This window comes from Rhamphochromis sp. 'chilingali', assembly GCF_963969265.1.
Source record: "Rhamphochromis sp. 'chilingali' genome assembly, chromosome: 1".
In the NCBI taxonomy this organism is placed as follows: Eukaryota; Metazoa; Chordata; class Actinopteri; order Cichliformes; family Cichlidae; genus Rhamphochromis; species Rhamphochromis sp. 'chilingali'.
In genome coordinates this window covers 25,716,373-25,742,205 of record NC_137929.1, presented here as the reverse complement: position 1 = coordinate 25,742,205, position 25,833 = coordinate 25,716,373, and the positions used below count along the sequence as shown (strand labels likewise).

Below are 25,833 nucleotides of genomic sequence, written 5' to 3'. Positions count from 1 at the left end.
TCAACAGCGACGTGGATACAAATGCATCCCAGTTTAGACAACATATAAAAGATGAGGTCGGAATTATATTTATTCGTGTTAGGGTTATTACACAAATACACAAGAAGACAGTTACTGGTTTAAACATGAGGTCTGCGTGACCTTAGCTCCACACATATACCTGATTTTCTTTGTACAGGTACTCAGTACAAGGCTCCACTGATCAAATCTTGAGAATTATTAGATCTATAAAGTAACAATTACACAGTATTTATAAAAGATGGATGTCGCAACTATGATGTCAAGTACTTGGCAAAGTCATATTTTGTAACAACTCTGTAGTTGCCAGTTAGGCTTTCCACAGCTTTATCATCTCTTTCCTCCACAGTGGGGACCATCATTTACAACATACACATGTGCTGATTAAGACCTTTGACTTAGGTCTGAAGCTTATTAGACATAAGTTGTAACTGAGTGCATAGATCAGGTTAGCATTTTCTCATATATGTTGTACAAAACGACACACTCACTGCTTCATTAGTAACCAATGCTAGTACCGGGTTGGACCCCCTTTGACCTTCGTTCTTCGTGGCACAGATTCAACAAGATGCTGGAAACATTCCTCTGACATTTTGGTTTATGCTGATGTGACAGCATCACACAGTTACAACAGATTTGTTGTTGCAAATCTCCCATTCCACCACATCCCAAAGGCGCTCGACTGCACTGAGAAGTGTGGTGATTTGAGTTTGTGACATCGTGCCTTATCTGCTTGGACGCCAAATTCTGACGCTATCATTGAAACCTTGCAGCACAATTAAGAATGATCAAAGCATGCAACATTTTTCCAGTCTTGTCAGGTTTTGGTGAGCCCGTGTGAATTGCTGCTCGCTGGATGTTATCTAGTTTTCAGATCTTTATCTATAAACCCTAGAGATGGTTGTGTGTGACAATCCCAGTAGATAAGCAGTTTCTGAAATAGACCAGCACCTCTGGCACCAACAACCATTCTCCATTCAAGGTCACTTAAGTTGCCATTCGCTCCCATTCTGTTGCTCGGTTTGAACTTCAGCAGGTCATCATGACCATGTCTGCGTGCCTAAGTGTACCTAATGAAATGGCAGGAACGCAGGGTTAAGGAACTTCACAATAGATTTCAGTTTAAAGACATAAAGCTGCATCCATCTGCAGGTAGTGAGTGAGTTCTTATGTGCATGTGGTGCTTCATCTAGTGTTTCCAGTAGTAACGATGCATCTGTAGAGGGCTATTTCCTGCTGTGTACTGGATGAGAAAGTCCATATGTTAAAACAGGACATGTTAGCGACTAGCTGGTGGACATAGTGGGGCGTTTATCAGCTGATGAGCCAAATGTTTCCTGATGAATTATGAATTAAGCATTGGATTTAAATTAATAGTTTCCTCTCAAAATAAAAGCTCACAACTTTTAGAGGTCACGATAGGTTTATGAGCTTCGTCTTCAAATAGCACAACTTCTGTTCAAAGTGGTTTGAAACATTTTAAATGTTATAAAGCCACAGTTCTTTTCTTATAGTATGTGTTTTGACGGATTCCAAGGCAGTGTTGTAGGTCAGTCTCTGCACCGCTAGGGGGAGTGCTTTCACATTAGAGAAACAAGGCTGCGGTCCAGTCGGTGACATTTTATCTGCAGCGTTGCGTTGGTTTAAATAAGGCATTGTTTATTACACGAGGCCCAAAGGTAAAAGTCTGTATATTTAACGATCAACATGAGCGAGTTTCACTCATTAGGTAGCATATTGTGTTTCGTTAGAGTCACTGAGATAGTAAAGTCAGTTTGTGTCTCGCTCAGCTTTCATTCGTTTTCACAAAGTGTTTCTCTGACTGTTGGCGGGAAATGCTGCTGACGACATTATAAGGCGAGACATGGCGGACTTTGTCCCTCTTCAACTTCAAAGAGATTGAAGGACTTTGGTGTTTGTGAAGCGTGGATTCTCTCTTGATCTTCTTGCATCCTAAGTTGCTCCTAAGAATGCAGTGTTTTTCCAACAAAACATGTCGCCCACTCCCAAAGTACCGCTTTTTCTAAAATTATCATCCCTCCAATCAGCTAATGTGTGTTTTTGCATCCACGGCTCCACTTCCTGCTCCTCCTCAGTTAGACAGGAAGTCTATGGAAGCCCGGACGGAGCGGTTAGACATGACATCAACGGCCGTGACTTTAATCTCCGTGTCGCCAAACTGCATGGTCGCTCTGATTTCCCTTCTCTCTGGGGTTCCTGCTCCTGCTCCTCCCACCGCACCCGGTGGCGGTAACGGTTCGGGCAGGTCTAAGGTTATTGTGCCACACTTCCTGACTCCAGGGTCACAGATGTATGTGACGTCATCGGTGGCGGTGCAGTAGATGTTGATGATGATCTTCCGTTGGCCCAGACGAGCAGGCGTGTAGCTTCGCCTCACAACCTCACCCAGGGCCACCGACTGGTCGACGGAGACGAAGCGATCGAGGATGTCCGTGCACCACTCACGACCGTCTTTGATGAGGAGTTTATCCCGTGGGTGGCGTCCCTCCACAAACCTGTTCAGGACACCAACACCATAGGTCAAAGGGCAACGACGCACTCGGACCTGTGACAGAGAGCGAGAGAGAACGATCGTAAGATAATGTGTCACATTACTACTCCGATACTTTCCGGTATTCCCGAACTCTCACCACGGTGGGATCCAACCCGAAGAGCACAGCGCCCTTCAGTATCGTAAGACCAACGTCGTGAGGAATGATGATGCGGCACGTCCTCCCCAGTGCCTTCTGGACGGCTTTTTGCAACATAGGGGATTCTGCAAAACCACCAACTAGGAAGAGGAAACGCACACCACGCACTTCTGGTTTTGTCATCAGCTCCTCTGTGAAGAAAGAAGATATAAAGCTTCTTAAGTAATTTGTCTTTCCATTGAGAGAATTTCTGCCTTTTCCAGCAGCTGTCCCCGGTGTTTCTTCATGTCAAACCCTTTGTTGACTCCCAGTTTTCTTTTAATGACCACCAAATATTCATACTGGGAAACCATTCCATGGTTTTGAATGTACCACTGGCATGTGCTTGATTTGAAACAGACTGCATTTTTCTGGTTTTGTTCTCTTTTGAAAAGGTTGGAAAACATAAAAATGAAATCACAACCATCTTGAAAAGGGTCTCAAGGAAAGCCATTATGTTTTGATTGATTTGAGCTGTAATTTGTAGCTGTAGCAGCTTTTGTCCTTTTACATCTGAATAAGCACACTTCATGCTTTTGGCAGTCGATAATCTAGTAAGGTCAGGAGTTCAAGCAGTGTGCAAGAATCTAAGCAAACTCATGTCCCATCTTTAGTCCATGTAATCCGTTTTTTTTGTTATGTTTTTGTTTTGTGTTTTGGAAAAATCTGCATTAAAAAGTCACCAAATATTGGTCCTAAAAAAGACTATAACCTAACCAGGCTTTACGAATGATGGAAAATACATGGTCACAACTTGGTATAAAAATAGTGCAGCTAATTTCCTTCTGCATGACAACTGCATTTCATTACTGGGCCCCTAATAGAGCTGCTAGGATTCTGTTTAAATTTGTTTTTTTGTTTTTTTCAAAAGGTGGTGATTTAGTTTTGATGAGTTAAATTCTATTATTTCGTTAGTCAGTTACCTAGCACTAATTAGCTGAAATCTATTGCGCATGATTAACCCGTTATGCGCACTCACAGACAATAAATTGATGGACGTAGCTTCTGCGAAGCCAAAGCATCAGCGCGTGAAACCTACATTCCTTTCAACGGCCACCAGATGGCGATAGCTGTGATTACAAAAAGACTTCCTGTCTACGCGGAAAAAGCTCTCTGATTTGACACAGATAAACACTTCCCACATGCGTTTGTCACTTGTTTCGAATAAGATATTAATGTCGTTTGATTTCAGAAATGAGGATCATCCAGGTTAGGCTATTTGCAAGCAGTTTTACGCTCAGACACGCCCTCTCTCACATCCAGTTTCAACACAAAGATGGCAGAAATTCATCTCGCTCCAGGCTTCAAAATGGGATTAATGGGTGACTTCATGGTAGCTGCGTCTATTTTTTATGTTTTTAATGTGTGCACTTGAATTTTGCCACTGCTAACAAGCAACTCTACCCTGTTGTTGAAACACGGTCACTTCTGGTTCCAAAAAACCCTTAAAAATGTCGATAATTTCAAGGGCCTATTCTGCACAGGTTCATCTTGACGCCCGAGCACGGCGTTCGTTGAGCTTGAATACTAGTTTTATCTCGGAAAGCCTTTGCACTGGCTTTCTCCTGGGGTTGTTTTTCAGGTTTCTCCTAGTAGATTTACTGCAAAGTTAAACAGAAGAGTTATGTGAAAGTACACAAAACATAAGTGGGGAGTGGAAGGAAAAGGAAGTTTTTAAGTGCCCGGGTCTTTTATGTCAATCAGTACATTTTTGTGTATAGCATGTGCGCAGCAGCCCCCTTCTCTGGACATTTGTCTTTCTTACCAATGTGCTTCACAATCTTGCTGATGGTGGGCTGGAAGAGCTCATTCATGGCTTCCTGTGTCAGCCGCAGCATCCCCTGGGAGGACCACTTCACTATATTCATACTGCACACACAGAAGGAAGTAAAAAATCACTCTGTCATCTAAAGTTGCACGTACGCTCGTTGTTCACTCATCGCACCTCTCAGCCCACACTCACTTGCTCCTTCTCAGGGCAGCCTCCACACTCTGCCCTCTGTGCCTCTTGTAGTAGTCGATGAAAGAGAAAGGCAGGGAGATGTTGAGGGCGTTGGTCCTGCCCGGAGACGCTGTGCGTTTCCTCGCCTCAAACGCGATCATGAGGTCCACCCAGGCCGCTGGCCGCTTGGCTTTAAAGCTCTGGATGAAGTCCTCGCCAAAGATCTGGCACAGCATGGCTTCGAAGGCCAGGTCGACTCCGACGGCGCCGTAGGGACCGCCTGGCGGAAACACCGCAGCTATAGAAACTGTAGGAAATGTGTTTGCTTTTTTTGTCCTTTGTAAAAGGATGTACCTGAGGCCTTGTAGAGCTCTTTAAGAGTTCCCTGTGGCTGCTCAATCTGATGGACTGTCAGGTCAACTGTTCCTCCTCCGCAGTCTGCAACCACATATCTATCACCTGAACAGAGAGGGCACGGATGAACACATGCTGTTGTTTTGTTTGCATCCTAAGAACATTTTTTGCTTTTTCATACCTCATATTTCAGATTTTTTAAAGAAAAAAACACATATCAAGCACATCAAGCTTGTAGGAGGAAATCGTGGAAGATAACGTGTCTTCATTTTTGTGGACGATGCAAAAATGCGTGTGTGTATATTTGGTTTGTCTGCAGCTTCCCCAGAAACTCTTGAACACGCAGTGTTTTGAATGTAAACAACCTTGAGGCATCTGTGGTTGCTGCTCTTCCCCTGCTAGAGTGTATGTTTGTGATATGTCCGGTGATAAGGGTTAGTTTTCGTGTAGCTACCCTGACGACTGCACCCTAAACACGAGAGCTCATGAGACGTGTAGAAGCGAGTGAGGAAGAGAAAAGAAGGCGTGTGGTGGAAATGAACAGAAATAAAAATATAAGACAAGAGGAGGAATCAAAGGATGTTTGCAAGGCAGGAAGATAAGAGAGTCTCTTCTTCTTGTATCTGCCGTGCAGAGAGTCCCATGGGCTGGGTCCTTCCTGTGTGTGTGTGTGTGTGTTGACAGGGATGAGCGCACTAAGGGTCAGCAGGCGCACGTGGCTCCACAAAATGCAGTCATGCCTCAACAACAGAGTGAACAACTTTCATTTCATAACCCAGGAAAATGCAAAGTATGCAAAGTAATTGTTAATTTTCCATCATACATATTTACAGTAAAACAAACAAAAAAAAAGATCTTATTATTAAAACACATCAGGAAGCCATAATTAGATTATTTAAATCAGTTCAAATAGAACCTGCAAACATCAGGTTTGGGGTTTGTCCTCTATTAAAGTGGGCGGGTTTGTTCCTCAGAGTCTGCAGGCTGGGGTTAAAGGTCAAAGTCATCCATATCTCCCACATGTGGGGTCTGCCTGTCTCTTAGGCTCACATACGCACAGATGGCCTTACCAGTCTGCAGCTCTGACCACAGCTCTCCAGTTCCACTCTCCACCAGGAAGGTCCTGCTGTGTCTAGATCGCCTCAGCTGCTCCCTTGCTGTAACAGAACACACGCACAGAATGATTTATTTATTTATCTACTGTTTCTTTGCTATTCAGAGGCACGAGCCGGAACCTCTTCTGTCTTTCTGTGAGTCGAAAAAAAAAAAAGTTGAGCATTGAGGTGAAAGTGATGCTTCTGATTACTAATTTTGGGAGAAAAACATGGAATCAAAGGGGAATTCTCGAAAACAGTTCATCATCTTCTCTGTCAAACACTGTTATCAGCTGTTTCCACAGCAGGTAGCTCTGCATGTTTGATTTGGCAGTTTTTTCACAGGATGCCCTGCAGATGCAACCCCAAGGGGAGTTTGTGTTACCAGCTGGAATCAAGCCAGAGACCTTTCACCTGCCAAGTGTTATCCATTACACCTTTGGAGGCGCTTGATCAGGTTAAAATCAGTAACATGAACATATTTATAGGCTGGTACAAAAACCAGTTTTGGTCTTTATGGTTAATTTAGCACTTTAGCCACTCTGAATGATGAGCAGCTGCCCCCGATCTTTGCTAATTTATGGCTTTTTGGACCATTTTAATATAAATGAAATATCTAACAAAATTAATGGCCTGCTGTGTGGCATTGATCACCCATGACTTTTGCACTTGAGCTTGGTTGATGAAATCCCAGCTTTTTCTTAGTGTGTTACTGAGCACTAATTAGCAAGTATCTCCATCTGTACATTTTCACATTTCGTGGATACAGCGTACTAACCAGGCTTGTTAGCCTAAACTGATAATTAAGCCCTCCACCCATCTGCTAACCTAAATATGTGACCCAGCAGTAGAAGAGCAGACCATGAACACACTAGAATCCCAGCTGTGCACAGAAACAGTATGCATCTCATCTTGTGCCATATAGGAGGCACTCAACGGCCTCCACAGTCACCAGATCTTAATCCAGTAGATGTGGTTAAAAAAGAGATTTGGATCATGGATGTGCAGCTGACAAATCTGGTGTCTGTTAGTAGGTCTGCCTCCTGAATTCTCCATTAGCCCTGCAGTCCAGTAATTTGACCGTCATTTATATGATCTGGAATAAAGAACTTATGATAAATATAACTGTTTGCCTCCAAGTGACCAAATAACTAATTGCAAGATTAATGCACTTAAAAAAAAGAAGGAATTTCTCTGGACTCTCTCCAGCTGCGAGCCCATAGAGTCATCACCACCGTTCACCACCATGCACCGCCTCGCCTGGATTCAAACAGTCTTTATCTCTCTGTATAAACACACTTGGTGCACGGTCAGACACTTAAGTTTGCTTCTGACTACTACTCCTCAATGCAAAGAGGTTCGAGCCAAAGCACAATCTTCCTCAACTTCAACCGGAGAGATAAATGTTTGTAATTTATGCTACATATGAGAGTTTATGGCATTTGTGCAGGACGAAGCATAAATCATCCGATCCAAGTTAAACAAGAAAACCGTACGGTCATAATATTTTTATGTGACAGGAGCAATTTGTTGGAAATGAAGAATGCGCTCGAATTTCAACATTCTGTTTGTTCTCCACGTGTAAACTGTGAGAGTGGCGGGCTAAGTGGACGGATGGGGGAGGCCAACAAAAACACAGCAGGCTCACATGCAGCTGGCAAAAATACAGCATACCTGACAGGCTGTTTGACAGAGCAGATACACTATATATGCCTGCACACGTCAAGGTGAACACATGAAAGGAGACATAATGGTTCTGAGAACCAAATAGTTACAAATTAATGGAAAACTAGATGAGAAAGTTAAAATGTAAAAAATATATATATAGCACTAGTCATTTGGTAAACTGTGAGCCTGATGAAAGGCAAGCGTAAACATGTGTGTCATAGGCAGCGAGCACGGCTTTTGATGGAGGTTAGTGCTGGTGAAAGTGGTTTTTACATGGTTTTCTCAAACCGCATGAACACCACACACCACAATAATTAGAGTAATGGACGGGGGTTTGTGGGGGAATAAGAACAAAGGTTGGAGACTTATTGGGCAACACTGTGTCGAAAGCAAATATACACATACTGTTGTTTAAGGACCTTGGATGACACAGAAGGTAATGTATGTACCTCTGTGTGTGTGTGTTTGTGTGTGGTCGCACATAGTAAATAAGCTGAACGAAGAAAAGCACAATCACACAGGCCTTGATTTCGCCGGTGCCTGCGTGTATGTTTTACAGGGGTGATGGATGGAACGCAAGTCTGGAAACCATTTACATAAAACAGCAGAAAAAGAAAATGTGTGTGCGTTAACAACTCCCCGATGCTATCTTTGGAGATGAAATGAGGTGGAAGACGCGCTAAAGATAGTAAAAAAACACGACCGGGAGACCAAGTGTGGGTGTGTAAATACGTCTGTTTGCTCGAGTCCTCGGAAAGCGAGCGAAAAAGCGAAAGAGGTAGAGAAAGTCTGGGAGAATAAAGGGAAAAATGAAAGTGAGTGAAGGAGGGGGAGACTGACAAGCCAGGAGGGGGTGAGATCATAGTCTCGCTGCACCTTGTTCCAATTACAATATCCTGTGTTTAGTGTGTGTGAATGTGTGTGTGTGTGTCACTGACTGCATATGTATAAGTGGGCCTTTGCAGGGGATTTTGGTCAGCATATGCGCCCACTGAATTATGCATCACTCTTCTTTCTCCCCAGCTTGAAATGACTTTTCTTCATTGCTACATCTTCGTGGTATTTCCTTCATGTGGGCACGAAGGACACGCTCTTCTGTTTTGGAAGTTTTTTGTTGCATTTTGGCTTTTTGTTAAAGTTCTCACTTGTGTACTGGTTCTGGAGGTACTTTCCCGACTGTAAATCCCCATATTTGAATTTTCTTTTAAAGCTGCGCTCTGATCCAGATTTCTATAGCAACAGCGGCTCACATTACTATGTGTCATGTGAATGAAGTAATTTGTAGGCATACACTCACCGAGAAATGTTGCCTGAATTTATTTTCATTTCATTTGGCAAACTTTTGGGTCATAGCTTTGGATTTTCATGAATAAAACATGACTAAGTATTGATCTACTTAGTGTATCTATTGGCAACTACACTACAAACCCCCAAAATTGGTAGAACCAAAAAAAGGAACCAGATTTCCTTAATTTGTTTAAGCTGGTGACGTTTTTTCATCTTTTAATCTTTTAATTAAATTCCAAATGTAGTACATCACTTAGACAAATCAAAGTAATTATTAGTGACTTAACATATTCAGTTAATAGGACTTACTTACTAAGAGTTAAATGAGATCATTAATTATATGGTATGTTCGATGGAGAGTGACCTTTTTCTTCTAATGAACCCATGCTTACTAAGCCACAGGCCTCAGTGATGCCTTTGACATTGATGGCCATCCATACGTGACTCAGATGCAGCCCTAAAATGGTTCAAATGATCTCTTATACCAAGAAACCTTGCTGTCTTTGTTCAAGGCTTTGTGTCTTTGAGTCCCACCAAGCTTGGTTCTTGGGCCCCTGTTATTCATTTGTCTCACATCTCTGGGACAGATTATAGAAAGTTTTAAAACAAGCTCAATTGTTACTTATTTGCTGATGATAGCCAGCTTTATTTCTCAAACCACATGAGGTCTGTAAGGTTATCAATGCTAATGCCAAAAATGCTAGCAGGGATTAGTAAAAATGGTAAAACTCTGCAGCTTGATGCTGATTTTGGTTCTGGTTGTCGTCCTCGTCATCAAGAATAATCTGGACTGTTGGCCTTTGCTGTTAATGTCAGTATGTGTAATTTAGAGGTTATCCTTGATCAACCCCTGTCCATGTTAAACAAATGTTTCCACCAGGGAAATATTTCACCGCTCCCTGTATTGACGTGTAATTTTCTGGTTTTTAATTTAGTAAATGTTTAACAGTATCACCCCACTATAATGTCCCTTCACTGGCCTCTTTTAACATCTATGATCCAGTTAAAAATCCTCTCCCTTGCTTACAGATCATTGTAAGGTCACGCTACCTTGCATGTCGTCGTGCTTCTTTAACTTTAGTGTTCAGCCAGCTCATTCAGGTCAAACAATCTGAAATGACTGTTTGCGCCATGTTATGATCTAAGGACATGCAATGATAGAGCCTTTGAGGCTTTGCGCTGCTCTTAGCCATGTTTAAATAATTACAATTTTGTTATATATTATTTTTTGTCTTTTTTAAATTTGTTTTTCAAATGTTCTTTTGTATTTTGTGTCATTTACCTGCTTTTTCTATTAGCTTAGATTATATTCTACAAAGCACTTGGTGAATCCTGTCCGTTAAAAACACTAATCTTAAGTATTTCTTCCTTGTGTATTTTAAAATTGTTATTTTTAACATGGACACACTGCACACTCCTGTTACTGACATTCAATAAACCAGTTACATGCTTCACTTATATTGTTACAGCATCACTGTTCTGACATTTTTCCTTCCCTCAGCCCCAACCAGCCATTGCAGATGGCTACTTCTTCTTGAACCTGGTTCTGCCCTCAGTTTCTTCCTGTTAAAAGGGAGTTTTTCCTTCCCACTTTTGCCAAGAGCCTGCTCATAGGGAGTCATCTGATTTATTCTCTGTATTATTGTAGGGCCTTAACAATATCTTACAATATAAAGCTCCTGTTTTTTTGTCATTTGGCACTAACTGTAGCAGCCTTTAAGTACTATTTGAGTTCTATTTTCATTTAAAAAGTGTAAAATGGAGTAGAAATTCCAGCTTGTTCCTTTTTAAGAGTTTCATGTGATTTCTTATGAAATGTTAAGTGCTTGTGATCTACTGCCACAAACTTAACTAAACACTAAACACTTCTAAGGAAAAGCTTTTCTGGCACTCATCGCACACAACTGCAAAGTCATCTGAGCCATGAGTAGTATCTGCATTCAGATCGCTGTGCTTAGTGCGCTCTCTTTCTTTGTCTTTAACAGAGGCGCATTTAGCCTTTGAAAAAAAGACCCCACAACCCCCAAGTGAAATCAAAAAGCAGCATTTCCAGGAACACAGTGCGGTTTCACGCTCATGCTAATGGCAAAGTCAACAACAAGACCCCTGCTCAACAGAAATTACATGCACACATGCTCTCTGTTCTCTACCTTGTCTGAAGCTGGAATCAAAGGGCCGCGAGACATCCAATTCCAGGCCGTTTGTGATTGGCTGCATGCTCAGGTCAATCACCTGGTGGAGGCGGAGCTTTCGACAATAAATGGATGCAGCCTCGGGTTCAAGAGCAATGAGGAGCTGCTCAGGACAGTCAGGAGACACCAGACCAGCCTATAAAGGACACAGCAGAAGCTTTACCCATATTGTTGACTGACAGGCAACACTTTTTAGTACCTGGATGAAAATCCACCTTCAGCTGTTGCTTGTTTGTGAATCTTTGCGTCCTCAGTTTTGTTTTAGTAAGTGATTTAATAACTGTAGGTTAAGGATCAGGTGGTTGACTTGGTCTTTCTCTGGTATTATCCATTTGCACTGTGAAGTGTTGTATGAGTAGTTTTACAGCATTTGGCTGAATTCACCCTGATACTTCTTTTAGCAGTCACAACATCATTGAAGACTGATTCCACTGGCAGCATTAGATGCCCGTCCTGTAACATTGTCTCCACTATATGATGTGGTATGCTTCACATCAAGAGCTGTTCTTTTACGTCTCCATACGTTTTTCTTCCCATCTTTCTTTGTTTCATTGTCCAAAGGATCCCCCTCTTTTACAATATTTCTGGCAAATTTTAATTTGGCCTTTAAGTTCTTTAGTGTAACCAGTGGTTTGCACCTTGTATTTACATCCATGAACATATCTCTTGATCCTAGTTTTGCACATAGCACTTTGCTTTCAGACTTCTGGCCTGCTTGTGGTTCCTAGACTAGAATGGGAGGCATAGTCTTCAGCTTTCAGCTTCCCAGCTTGGATTTGGGAGACAGTTTTAAGATTAGGCTTAAAACTTTCCTTTTTGATAAAGCGTATAGTTAGGGCTGGATCAGGTGACCCTGAATCCTCCCTTAATTTTGCTGCAATAGGTCTGGCAAGTTGCTGGGAGCTTCCTGTGATACACTGAATGTTTTTTCTTCACTCACCTTTTTTCACTCTCTATGTGTTTACACACCACTGTGCATTTTAATCCTTAGCTATTATTAATCTCTGGCTGTCTTCCACAGAGTGTCTTCTATCCTGTCATCCTCCCCTCACCCCCAACCAGCCGCAGCAGATGGCTGCCCGTTGCCGAGCCTGGTTCTGGAGGAGGTATTGTCTGCTAAAAGCAAGTTCATTCACTATTTCCCTAATATTTTGATCAAGAAAACTAGAATATGAAATCATGAATGTATTATGAATTTTAAAAATATAGCTAATGTAGGGAGAAAAAGAAAAATATTATAAAGTGAAATATTATAAAGTGAATGCATGTTGTAATAATAGAGATAATTAAAGGAGCCATTCATATATTTATAACTCAAATGTCAATGTTATTTAACACACACACACACACACACACACACACACACACACACACACACACACACACACACACACACACACACTGAATTACAGTGGATACAAATAAATAGAAACAAACACACATGGTGAATGACAGCAATGGGAGCAAATTCACTGACAGTTGGGATAAAACGCTGAATAGAGTAGGAGAGGTGTATAAGCATAACTCATGATATATTGGGGGTAAAGTTGAGTGTCAATGTGTGTGTGTGTGTGTGTGTGCGTGCAGGGCGGGGGTCTAGTTTAAACTTCCTGTGTTTGTACGCCGGTCTCCCTCATTGTTTAGCCATGATGACATCATCACCAGCAGGAAGTGCACACGCCCCAAGAATCAAGCCAGGAGCCAGCTCAGGGTAAGTGTGTGTGTGTGTGTGTGTGTGTGTGTGTGTGTGTGTGTGTGTATCAGTGTTAATATCAAAAAGTGTATGGATTCGACTATTCATGTCTGTACTAAAGTGACTAAATGGTAGATGGCAGATAAAAGTAAATAAATAATCACAGTGTTTGTTGCGTGTCATGATCCTGGGTCCTTTTGACCCAGCGTTTTGTGTTTTCTCTTCGATTTTGGTTCTGTTCTTCCTCTGGTTAGTGTTTACTCTGTTCTGCCCGTGTGTTCCGGTATCCAGTCCGCGTTTCTTAGTTTGTGTCCTTTCATGTGCAAGTTCCTGTTTTATTGTGAAGGTCTGCGTCTTATGTGAGTGTTTTCAGTTTGCCTCCCTAGTCTCGTCATGTTTATCACTCCCAGCTGTGTGTAATCTCCCTGTGTTCTCTGAGTATATTTAAGTTGTATTTTCTGTCTTAGTAATTGCTGGTTCGTCTGTGTTGTTTCCCCTCGGTCTCCCTGCGTCTCTCCGTATGTATTTCCCCGGACCTCTGCATCTTCGTTTCTGGTTTGTTTTTGTTAGTTTTACCCAGTTTAGGTTTTCCTGTTTCACCTTCACCCACGCCATTGCTGTTTGTATTTTCTTTTGTTAATAAACACTCACCTGCTCCAGAGCTGCTGCCCTTTGGGTCCTTTTCTACATTCCACACGGCTTGCCCCGGCAATCCGTGACATTGCGTCAGTAAAGAAAGGGTGGCATTAAGAGTAAAAGGTTGTTGAGTCTTTCCCAGGCTGGTCCTTTCCCATTGATTTATACTGGGATAGGACCTCTTGCATTCTTGGGCTTGTACGTACACTTCCTACATCTTCTATGTACAGTTCATAGAGGACGGTGTGTGCATGGGTGGGAAGATGTGCAAAGAGGAAAAGAGCAGTGTGCATGTGTGTGTGTGTGTGTGCGTGTGTGTGTGTGAAAGAGATTGTAAATAATCCTCTGTGAGAACATCAGTCCTTATCTCATGCTTTATTCACTATCTTTCTTTCCACTGGCCCGTTGTTCTTCCTATTCTTCCGATTCTCTCTCTCACACACACACACACACACACACACACACACACACACACACACACACACACACACACACACACACTCCACAGTGATTCCCTGTGTATCCACATGTGCACAACACCGTGATACACTGTAAAAAATAAAAATAATTTTTAAAAATCAACAAAACAACAATGTGTTTTCATACCAGGTATGCTGCTTCTCTCATGAACTGTTTGGCAGGTTGTCTCCACACAGCAGGAACAGTAATCACCCATCTGATCTCATCTCCCTCCAGCACTGATGAAGACTGGTCTTTCACCTCCTAAAACAGGAGCCCCCACCCCCCCACAAAAAAATCATTTTCTTCTTGTACTCTGAAGTGAACCACACAGAGTGAAGTGATCTCCCAAGGGGTTTCATTTAAAAGTGCTAAACAAAGGTACACCAAATACACATTCACGTCCTATCCTAGAATATGAGAAAGTATTCAGTGTACTGCAGTGGTGAATGAAGTGATCTGAGGTGTACCTTCAGCGCGTGTTCCCTGAAGAAGCGAAGGGCATGAGCAAACACGTCTATGGCCCTGACCTTTTGACCGTTCACCGCCTCCAGTTCCGTCTCCATAGTGAGGTCCTGCAGCAAACACAATCACAACTGCTGAAAAAAACAAAACGCCGCACCAGGAAGTCTGCAGCACCAGTTAAAGCTTGTTACTTTCAACCACAGTTTTACTTCTCAGCTGTGGGCAGTGATATAAAAATCTCCCACTCTTGCACATGTCAGTGCACCATAATGTCCTTTAACACCGGGTACGAGATGTCACTATTTTCACATCTGTTTCTTACACTTGTGCTGTGGATCCTCATTTTGAATTTGTCAAAGTAAAGCCAGTGCCGGGCCTCTTCTGGATCCAAGTCATGGTAGAAGTCTCGAGCGGCAAACCCAAAACTGTGGAACCGCAAATCTGGAGTGAGCAGCAGACACGTTGGGCTCTTCTGGTTGGCCACTCCAGGGTCGCCACCCTCCCACCGCCTGCATTTAGTGAAGAACCACTGTCAAAACTTCAAAATAAAAATACAGAGTATATAATTGATGAGAATACACACAGGCTCTTACTTCATCATGTGTATGGCTTCCGAGTCCTGTGTGAAGCTGAAAGCGTAGCCGCTGGAGGTCGTCCCAAAGTCTATAGCTATGACAACGGAGAATGGACAAGCCATCCGGGGCCTGACCTCCACCCTCTTAGAGAGCGATGAGAGACAGAGAGGTAAGAATGGATACGGTTTCTATCAGTAAACCTGGTGGTGTTTTTAAACTGACATTGCTAACATTAGTGGACAGAGTCAGAACAGAATTAATAAGCAGGCTTAGAAATCAGAAGCTATTTTTGATGGACCTCTACTTGCATACATTGGCGCCAAGTTGGTGTGTTTCTTTGCCACTAATTTCAGTCTCTCTGTAAGTTTTATACTGTAAGATAAATGTTATGGTAAACCACTAAGAGCAGTTAGAAGTGGATGTGGCATTGCAGGCCTCGTTTAAGGACTTTATATAAAGTTAAATGAGTAGTAAGAGAGGAATGAGTGTGTAGGAGTGCCTGTGGTGAGTGGCCGTGTGTGTGTGTGTGTGTGTGTGTGTGTGTGTGTGTGTGTGTGTGTGTGTGTGTGTGTGTGTGTGTGTGCGTGCAGTAGCTACCGGTGAGGGTGAGGGTGTGAGGGGAGTGATGCTGCAGTCATTTCTGGCTGTGGCAGGCGAAGATGGAGTGGATACGTTTTCACCTGGAAGACAAGGGAGGAGATGAAATGTGTGAATATGCAGTGGTGCTAACAGGGGATGTGGCTAATGAGGGAAGTGAAGGTGAATCCCCTCTCAAATATGAAAGTTTCTTTAAGTCTTAATATTGGAAAAGCACCACATGCACTCCCTGAGAACAAACATAAAGGTCATCCTGTCTGTTTAAGGAGATATGCAGTTATGGGAACACTATTATCATAAGAAAGGAGGTGGTTCTGAACTGTCCTCAGCTACTGATACTAACATGCTGAAAGTGTATTTGCTGAGTAACTGCAGAAAACACCTCATTTTTCACCGTGGATGTTAGAAGATTAGGTCAAATGTAAACACACTTGACCTCTCTAGATCAAAAAGTGATAATCGTAATGAAATGGAATCGTGGGAATGCCACTGGAATGTGAAGTGCGTAGTATACCCAAGTGGGAGAGGGACATGGAAAGGTCAGCATGTCCACGGTCCAACAGATAAAGAAGGAGAAGTCATTTGGACAGGACTGCAATAGCAAACTAGTGTTGATGTGTGTGTGCGTGCGTGTCAGTGTTTGAGTGTGTATCTCACTTGGTATCTGCAGGCTGTTGGAGTCTGGCTGCAATACGTCAGCCATCTTTACAGGAGCCAGGGTCTGCAGAGAAACAAACCGATGATAACATGATGAATGGAAAACGATGTCTGTGGAAAACACTGCTGTAATACATATTATCACCTATTTGACTCTTAACACAAAGAAAAAGGACTTTACCCAAGTTTCATGATATATTTATAGGATACATTAGCTTTTTTTAAAGCAAGTCTTATCTGGCAGGCGCACTGGCAACACTGTTGCCTCAGAAAAAGAAGAAGGTCCTGGATTTGAGTACACTGGGCAGCAGAGATCTTTGTGTGGGGGGTTTGCATACTTCCCCTGTGCCAGCGTGGGTTCTCGCCTCCCACAGTCCAAACATATAAATGTTTGGTTATTTTGTGATTCCAAATTAGTTGCAGAGTGAGGTTGCTGAGTGCTGAGCCGCGTAGTGCGTAAAAGTCCGTTCCAAACCTCCTCTTGCACAAAAACTGTGCAGCAGACATGGGTTTAGACAGCATAGCAGCTCCTGTACTTTTGTCCATGTAGTTTATCATCTGCTGCAGATACAATGATTAAAACCTGACCTTTTTATTCACATGTTTCAACATAACAGCACACGGATATCATGGCTCCATCAATTCACTAGCAGGTGCACTTTTATGGCCTTCAGGGATACTTTTGGAAGTCATTGTCAGGATTATTATTAGTAATAACACTCCTGATCTTTGTGCCATCACAAAAACCAACGTGCCAGAGTCAAAGCATCACATTACGAGGTCTGTTCACCAAACAGCATGACGCAGACACTTCTTTGGAAGGCGCTACGTGCTGCATAAACATGTTGGAAAAATAGATATAGGAAGAAAATGGGGAGTTGTTTTGGACGAAGAAAAGTGACATTAATCAGCGAAGGAGGGGAGGTGAACAAAGCACACGCAAACCATCATTCACAGCTAACATCAGCATCAAACTTAAAGCTGTTAGAGCTGCACAGCAAAGATTATAACATGATATAAGTAAGTGAGAGTTGATTAAAATAGTAAGATATGTTGTTATTATGTTGTTGCTGGAGTATATCTGCTCCATGCTCTGTACATATGCTGCATCTGCTGAACTGACTTATTTCTCCTAAAAAAAGCAAGTACTGTATGTGTGTGTGTGTGTGTTTTTTCCTATGGCCAGTGTGTGTGTGTGTCTCTATGTGTGTCTATGTGTGTATGTGTGTATGAGTATTGATTACAGCTCTGGGATTATACTGTGATCTGAGCCAGGAGTAAACTAAACAGATGAGTGCAATGAAACAAAGATGTGTTTGTTTAAATCTCTTTCTTGTGAGTGTGTGTGCGTAAGAGAGAGAGAGAGAGAGAGAGAGAATAAAGCGACCATAAGTTATCTTGACATCCTTTCTTTGCATACATGCATGCAACATCTGCGCGCATTTATCCGAGCCTGTGCCTGGGACACTGGAATATAATGTGTGTGTGCATCGCTCGCTTCCTTTCCCAGCAGCTGTCCTCACTATTTGATGTTAAAAACAGAAAGAGGATGAAACTCCCCAGCTACTCCCTGCCTTTTCGTTTTGCATATACCTGCCCCCTAAGTAATGTCATTCTTTTTCTCTCTGTCGTCTCATCATCTCCTAAGCCTAATGTGCGGTGGATGCTTCACACCCACCCGAGTCCCAGCCGTGGATCAGCAGAACATGCAACTAAAACTCCTGAGTGACAGATTTTGCAAAACGCTCCACTTTTGTGCACCATTAACAATAAGCTCTATCAGTTTCTAGACTGCACAAACAGGATTTTGCCATCTTAGACAAAAGTTTTTTAGCTCGGAATAGAAGGATTATTGCATTCCTCTTCAGAGAGTAACCAACCTCATTATGCCAACAAGAGCTGGACTCCACAAAAAAGCCTGATCTTTTAAGTTAACTCACCCTTTAAGTGCTGCTTTCTCCTCTGTGCCCCCTGTTGTTTCAGCCGCTCCTGGCTGCAGCACAAAAATATTCCCAAACTCTGGAACTTGGCAAACTTGGAATCTATCTCCAGGGGTTTGCGATGGAGAGAAAAAGGGAAGAGGAGGAAACGAGAGGATGCTTTTCTAGGAATCCCGTGTTAAGAATGCAAGACTTCTTCCCAGCTGACTTGCAGGCAGATTCTCTGAAAGAATCGGAAGAAAACAATGGCTTGTGCAAGAAAAATGACAGGAAAACAAAGAAAATCCTTAGTTGCTTTCAAATGGATTTCTGAATTGGGTTTGCAGCTCAGCCTCTCTGCAGCTCAGCTCACCGTCTCCCTGCTCTGCACAGGAATGTCAGAGAAAAGTGGTGACACACACACACATCCAAACACAGACACGCATACACCAGTTGCAGAAGTAGGAGGGCTATGACAGGGCATGGTGGGGGATTTACCCCAATGGGAAATTGCCGTTTGCGTTGGCGACTGAGGGTGGAGTCGTTTTGAACAGTTAAGTCATCTCGCCCTCTCGCCTCCCACCCGCTCCTCCACATCTATCCTTCCACAGTTTAATTAGCTCTTCCTGTCTCCCTTTTTGCTCTTCTTTTCATCTTTTTCTCTGTTTTTTCTTTTTACTATTTTCATTCTCAATCTCATATCTTTGCACTTTCACTGATATTGCAGCTGGCCTTCTTAACCTCTTCACACAGGCGTGCAGATCATACAGATACACAGATGCACAGAAAAAGCAAGAAGTGAGAAGGAAAAAATGGCCCCAGGTACATACGCACACATCCACATATACGCCCCTTATCCCGTCAGATTTCCAAATCAAATTAGAGTGTAGTCTTACTAGTGTGCAAGTGTGTGTGTGTCTGGAAACCATTACCTGGCACGCCTCCCCTTTGCTGCCCAAAAACCAAGAGGCCCCATACAGATCCTGCCATCACCTCTCTCTTTCTCTTTATTGCCTTTTTTCATGCACATGTCCCCCCCCCCCCCCCCCCCCCCCCACACACACACACACATTTAAAGCAAACTCTTTCTTTGTTTAATCCCTTTCATTTGATCTCTTGCCCACGTTCATTTGCTCCTGCAAATTTTCTAATCATTTACATCAGCGGTAACATTTCAGATCTGCGCTTTTCATCATTTCGATTGTGTTTAGCAGTCGGCTTCATCCCGATCATCATCAAATCTACGAGAGGGGCCTCGCTCGGGTTCCGCTGCCCCTTTCGTCAGCCTCACCATTCTCCTCCGAGATTCAGACGGCGGAAACTGAGCGCGGGAAGTGATGGAGTCAGGTGACAGGAAGGAACCCCTGCGTGGCATTCCTCTCATGAATTCCACATTATCTCTGGAACCCTGGAAGTCCTCGAGCAAAGGAAACACACCCATAACACAAATTCTAAGACAGCTCCTCTAAATAGCTCACGGTCACAGACGCGGCCTGAATGAGAACCTGTTCCCTCCCAAGATAACATCAGACCATATAATGTTGATGCAGAAGAGCCACGTAACAACAGTTCCTTTCCTTCTTGGTCACAGCACCCAGCTAACTCAGGTTACCGATGACAGCAGGAAGAAAGCAGTAGTTAAAACTCCAGTAATACCCGATGTATAAATAACAACATTATTTTTTAACTAATGTGTTTCACTTTCGCTTATGACCTTTATCAAGGTCGCTGTGTTCTGTAAATGATACACTTTTATAGCACCTTTCTAATCAGCTGAACACAACAGCTCATTGCATTTAACCATGCAGTCATGGTCAAGACAACCTGCTGAAGTTCAAACCGTGCATCAAAATAGTGAAGAAAGGTGATTTTGAACATGGTATGGCTGTTGGTGCCAGACACATCAGAATATTTAAAAAACAAGTACTTAGTATCAAACAAGTATTGTATTAAAGCCATCTTTAGACGTCTGCTTCCATGGGATAACTTACCGTGCCAGAAAGTCCAGATCATCTCAACTTCTATTTTTTTAACTGTTAGAAGAAAATAATTTTCTAAATCTGGGATAAATTAAATCAGTCTTATATCTTATCTTATTAGCTCTTCTTAATGTTGCTAATTAGCATACTAAGTTTTATGATAAACTAAGTCACTGCTGATGGCATTACTGGCTTCAGTCTTATCAGTGTCTTTGATCAAACTGATTGTGCAGCATGAACATGCAAGACCTTTCCATTTAAAGAGAACATATTCTACTCATTTCCAGCTTCAAAGCTAGTAACTTTACTGATCCTTATTTATCATATACCTTTGTGCAGCCAACAGTTCCTTAACTGTCTAAAACAGGCTGTTTCTCTGCTATTAAAGCCAAGTTCCTGCTGATTGGCTGCCCCTTGTAAACAGAAGGTTTAAAAAAGCAGGTGGGTGGGGCTACTCTGCCAACATCTAGAGCAATGAAGCTTTAACCTCATTATTTGACACTTTAGCAGTGTGTATATGAGCTTCCAGGATTGTAAATAACAATGGCACAATACATAAACTATGGAAATCATAATAAATGTGAGCCAAAGTATATTCAGCAACCAAGAGGCCCCCGAATCTGAACACTTGAGGCCCACAGTGTAGAACACACGGGGGGAACTGGAGGGGGAGTGAAGCAGCAGTATTGGCAACGCCGTTTCTCATTCTTTCAAACTTTCAGGAACAAATGTACAACATGAGGATTTTTTTTAGTCATGCTTAAATTAAACACAGTGCATGCCTGTTGTTCATTGCAGTGCTAACAGAACCTTGGATCATAAGCACCTGCATGCAGGAATATTGCAAGAATTCTGAGTTTCTGCAGAAAAATAAAGGCCAGTATTAGAGTTTTGGGTGCTTTGCGTGTGTGTGCATTAACGAGTCATGTCCTGTTTGTCTGTGTGTGAGGGTGTGTCTGATGTTCCACAGTGTGTGCACAAACTGTACATGCAAATGTGTTTCTGTGTGCGAGCTACATCGGACTAAGTCACCGGTGCAGCCTGGGGTGGGGACCAAGAGCACAGGAAAGCCTGAAGTAGATGGAGTGGAAGACCCCCCCCCCCCCACACACACACACACACACAAAAACACATTAAGTATGTCTGCCCTCTGACATAAAGTCTGCGCTATTGTGTAATAAAAAGTATAGGGAGCAGGGGATGGGGGGGGTGGGGGTGTTACAGGATGTGTGTGTATGATTTATGATTCAATAGCAAAAGACAAGGGATGAAATTTATAGCAGAGGGAAGTGAGGGAAAGGGGGAAGAGGGAGGGGGATGTGGTGCAGCAGCAATGAAGAGGGGGAAAAAGGGGGAAAAGTCAGAGGGGAACATTTCTGCAAATGTGTGCGTACCTCGTTATTTTACCACAAACTCCTATAACAATATATGTGTGGATGTATGTGGTGTGCATCTATGCTCAGTTTTCCAAGTCCGTCTTGAAGCAACACTCTGGTACCCATGTGACCACTGAGACCGTTTTTGTTGGATGTAATCATTCGTTTCATAGCAGCCATTAAAAGATTGTTTCCCGATGGGGACTAAACCTGCATTCCTTGTTCTGAGTTGCAAAGTTTAGCTGAAACTTAGAAGTTTGAGTTAGTCAAACAAAAAGTGGTATGTTTAAAAGTTACAGCTTCTTTTGTGTTACTTTACCTCAACTGCTATTCATAGAAAGGCGTGTGCACAACACACAGAAGGAACCTGATCATAAGAAAAAAATCTTCTGGAAGATGTCCAGCTGATTTGATTAAATCAAACTAGTGGAAGAGCATTAAGATGTTTTTTTTCTTTAGATCTTGAAAACTGTCAAGCCATCCTTTAAAATAACTGAAGCGCATGTCTTCTTTTAGTCAAAAACTAGAACTCGTTTTGCGTGCTGTTTGGATGCAGTTTTAGTTGTAGTTTTAGTCTTTAATCACAAGGACATGAACCATTTCTTTAACCCTTTGCATGTTTCCCACAGGAGAGATCGCTGCGGCTGCAGACAGATACATGCACACACATGAGTTTAAGCTGACACTATAGGGAACATCTGGTGCGCTTGAATGCTCATTTTATGTCTAGCATCTCCTTCTGAGCACACACACACACACACACACACACACACACACACACACACACACACACACACACACACACACACACACACACACACACGTCGGGTATTCATATCTTATGGGGGCATCTAATTGACATAATGCTTTCCCTAGCCCCTTACCCCAACCCTAACCATGAAAAGTGAATGACTAACCCTAACCTTTACCCTAAACCTAACCATAACCCAATTGTAACCCTCACACTAAAACCACATTTTGAGTCTCAAAAATGCCTTCAAACTCGTGGGGACCAGGATTTTAGTCCCCACAAGTATAGTAAACTTCCAAATGTTGGTCCCCACAAAGATATGAATACACACTGTTACAGGAAAAATGATTCTATGTTTCTTTACCTTCTTTTAAATGTGCAAGCATGCCCTTTTGTCTATGGTTAGATTAGTTTAGAATTATCTTTTTAGACTTTCTCAGCAAAGACATACTGTTTTGGGACATATTGTTTTAGATTGTTTTATCTCTCACAGCTTTCTCACAGCTCTCTGCTGACGAGACTAGCGCCACATATGGAGTTGTTTATTTTATCTGTTTTGTATTTTTCTTATCCTGTTCTCACTGTCTTTCCTATAAAAAGTGCCCAGCCTCTGTACACGTTGTGAGTTGTTCTTAGCAGCTCACCCGTGTACATGTTTGATAAAGAAAGTAACTTTGTCTCATTGTGTCTTTATTTCTCCTGGGTTTTTTTACAGAGTTTTCCCCCAACACACACTTAAACACACACACACACATGCATGTATTTTCATAAAGCTGAAATGCAGAAATAATGTAGCAGGTTTGGGATCTGTTAAAGTTAGGATTTATGGTGAAGTCCTGTTTCTCTGTGATTACAGTCAAAAGCAGTGATGTGGTGTATAAACCTGGTCTGTCTGTGCCAGAGAAATCAGACCTAAACCAGACCCTGACTTTGAACTCGGGCAATGTGTGTAAAAGAACACAAATCATGAGCACTGCACTGTTTTCAAAAGTCATAACCTGAATGATGGACTGTTACGTTTTTATGACTTTGCTCATTCTGTCATCTGGCACATTTTTGTGACTAAAGCTGTGTCCGCTTCCTTCAATAATTGCGGGAGGCTCATATTCCCTTTGTTCTGCTCTACTTGGATCCAAACTTACTTCATAATAATGATAATGTTCCTGTCGGAGGGCACGTCATACAGGCCAACAGCCACCCTGTGTGCAACAGTCGCCCTCCGCTGTGATGTCAGAGTAATGCACCCTTCCTACTGAAAGTTGCCAGGATTAAGAAATGTTGGCAGAGCACGGAGGCTGAATGTTATTCTGTTAAAAGGCTTTGCTTTCAGCCTCAGCAAGGTGTTAAGAGTGCCAAAAACCTAAGTGTTGAAACAATGCTGCTAACCAAAAATGTGTCTAAAAATAACCTGTGAATGACAACACTGACTCCTTATTTTCTATAATGTAGTTTCAAAGAATAAAAGAGAGAACGACAAAAACACTTTTATGAAGGATCTCAGTTTCCTTTGGAGACAGAGCTTCTCTGCTGATCTCTCAGTTGAGCCCACTGTTGCTGTGGACGCTCAGGTGCTTGTACTCCTCGACCACATCAACATCCTGTCGCAGGACAGACACCGGCCATGTAGCCGTCCTCCTCCTTCAGAAGTCGATCGCCAATTTCCCGGTCTTATTCGTGTTCAGAAGCAGATGACTCCTCCCACTACGTGTGGAAAAGTGATCCCTTTGACCTGAAGTTGCTATTTCAGTGTTTGTGTATGATGTCTCTGAGACTTGATATCCACATTATGGTCATCTCAGGCACACAGCTGTGGCTGTGAGTGCAGAAGCCCCGCCCACCTGATCAAATTCTATTTGTGAGTGGGAAAAAAGCAAAATCAGCTTATTTTAAACTAGTCATGCAAAGTTAGTTATTAATCCCTGAGGGCTAACTGCAGAAAAATCACACTAGCAGAAGATGGATTCAGCGCATCGCCTTCTGGCTAATTGGCCCAGCATGCTCTGGCTGCACCACTCTGCTTTCACTTAGATGGGATTCAAACCCACACCCTGGCTTACGAAGGCTGTATTAGGCCACCATGGCTGCTACCTAAGGCCCAGTATTGGGTAAATACGTTTTTTTTAAAAAACTGGGAAATATGCAGCTATTCCAGTAAAGTGCAAGAAGAAAAATACTAAGTTGAAAATCAGGAAAACAATAAATAACAATCAACCAAACACTTAAGATTTTATGTGCATTATGTATAAGTAGGCAGATGATAATACAGAAAATGTTCAAACCCTTTGGACACGCTATGGCAGTGCTCATTTTCTGTTTTCAGCACACACCACGCCGTGAGAAGTCACTTATGTTCATGTCACTGTCATTAGTGACACCAGTGTTTCTGATTCACAACAGCTGCTCTCACCAACACCATTTCCAGCTCTCCAGAACTGCACGAGGGGGAAACGGGTGAACACGAGTCATTGACTTTGACCAAAAATAGATGAAATGGGCTCGGATGCAAATGCGGTGGCTGCTCTGAATAATCCAAATGGATAAAACATTCATTGAAGCAGCACTGTTTACCTCAGTTATACTGTAAGTGCACTCAGGGGAAAAAAAAAGTTTTTTTTTAGAAAGTCCATATTTATTATAGACTATAGACAGGGTATTATAGTGTTTACATTTGAATAAATAAGCGGTGTATTCAGTAATATCACACAAAGGAACAATGTTGCTGCGCATGTGTAGATTGACGCAAGCAAGTGACATTTAAAAACAATTTCTCACAGCGTTTTCTGACTCACGACAGTCACTGATCAATGTATTGCGTTCACTATTTTCTTTTTCCACACAAAATACAGTTTACTGCTCTGACATCATTTCGTCCCTTAAACGTTGACCCCTGCAGAAACACGAATGAGGTCGTTGGTTGTCCTCTCCCCTGAAAAACACAGTCGCTCTGTGATTGATCTCTAGTCCTGCACATGTTTATGAGACAAAGCTCGTGTTCAGACAAAGTTCAAGTTTATGTTTGTAAAGGGATGAAACAGCAGCCACGTTGTTAAATGTTATCTCCACAAGGCCGCATTTTGAGCCCTAAAACTTTTTTTGGTTTTCAGAGTTCCCTCAGTTCACTCCAGTTTTACACGGGAGTGGACAATTCCCAGTTAATCTCATTACATATGTTAATATCACGCAATATGATCTGGAGAACAATATATATATAATATATATATATATACACATATATAACACAGAGAACGTCTATGCAATATCACTATGTTTATATATATGTTACATCAGCTACACTGACCTTCATAGGAGGGTGTCACAGTCAATGGAGAGCCCGCTGAGCACACTGAAACTCTGCTTCACTCTCAGCTCTGTGCGCAGCAGGCAGTCTGAGTTGAACTGGGAAGGCCGAGTTGGCCCTGATACCTTTGCCCTGTGCGAGGTGTCGCAAAGTGTAACGATTACAACACGGTGCACAAAATGT

At 42.4% G+C, this 25,833-nt stretch overlaps 1 protein-coding gene across 1 annotated transcript; it reads right to left on the bottom strand.

Moving 5' to 3' along the window:
- Positions 1-62: 62 nt before the first annotated feature.
- hspa12b (heat shock protein 12B) lies at positions 63-18,623 on the bottom strand. Its single transcript, XM_080895152.1, has 14 exons — positions 18,268-18,623; positions 16,328-16,391; positions 15,671-15,753; positions 15,092-15,216; positions 14,821-15,007; positions 14,504-14,608; positions 14,181-14,297; positions 11,204-11,381; positions 6,075-6,161; positions 5,005-5,109; positions 4,672-4,930; positions 4,474-4,577; positions 2,670-2,860; positions 63-2,584 (listed from the first exon to the last, which is right to left on the bottom strand). Exons 2-14 carry the CDS (start codon positions 16,371-16,373, stop codon positions 2,111-2,113), a joined length of 2,061 nt encoding a protein of 686 aa, XP_080751278.1. The 5' UTR covers positions 16,374-16,391; positions 18,268-18,623; the 3' UTR covers positions 63-2,110.
- Between the last annotated feature and the right edge of the window lie 7,210 nt (positions 18,624-25,833).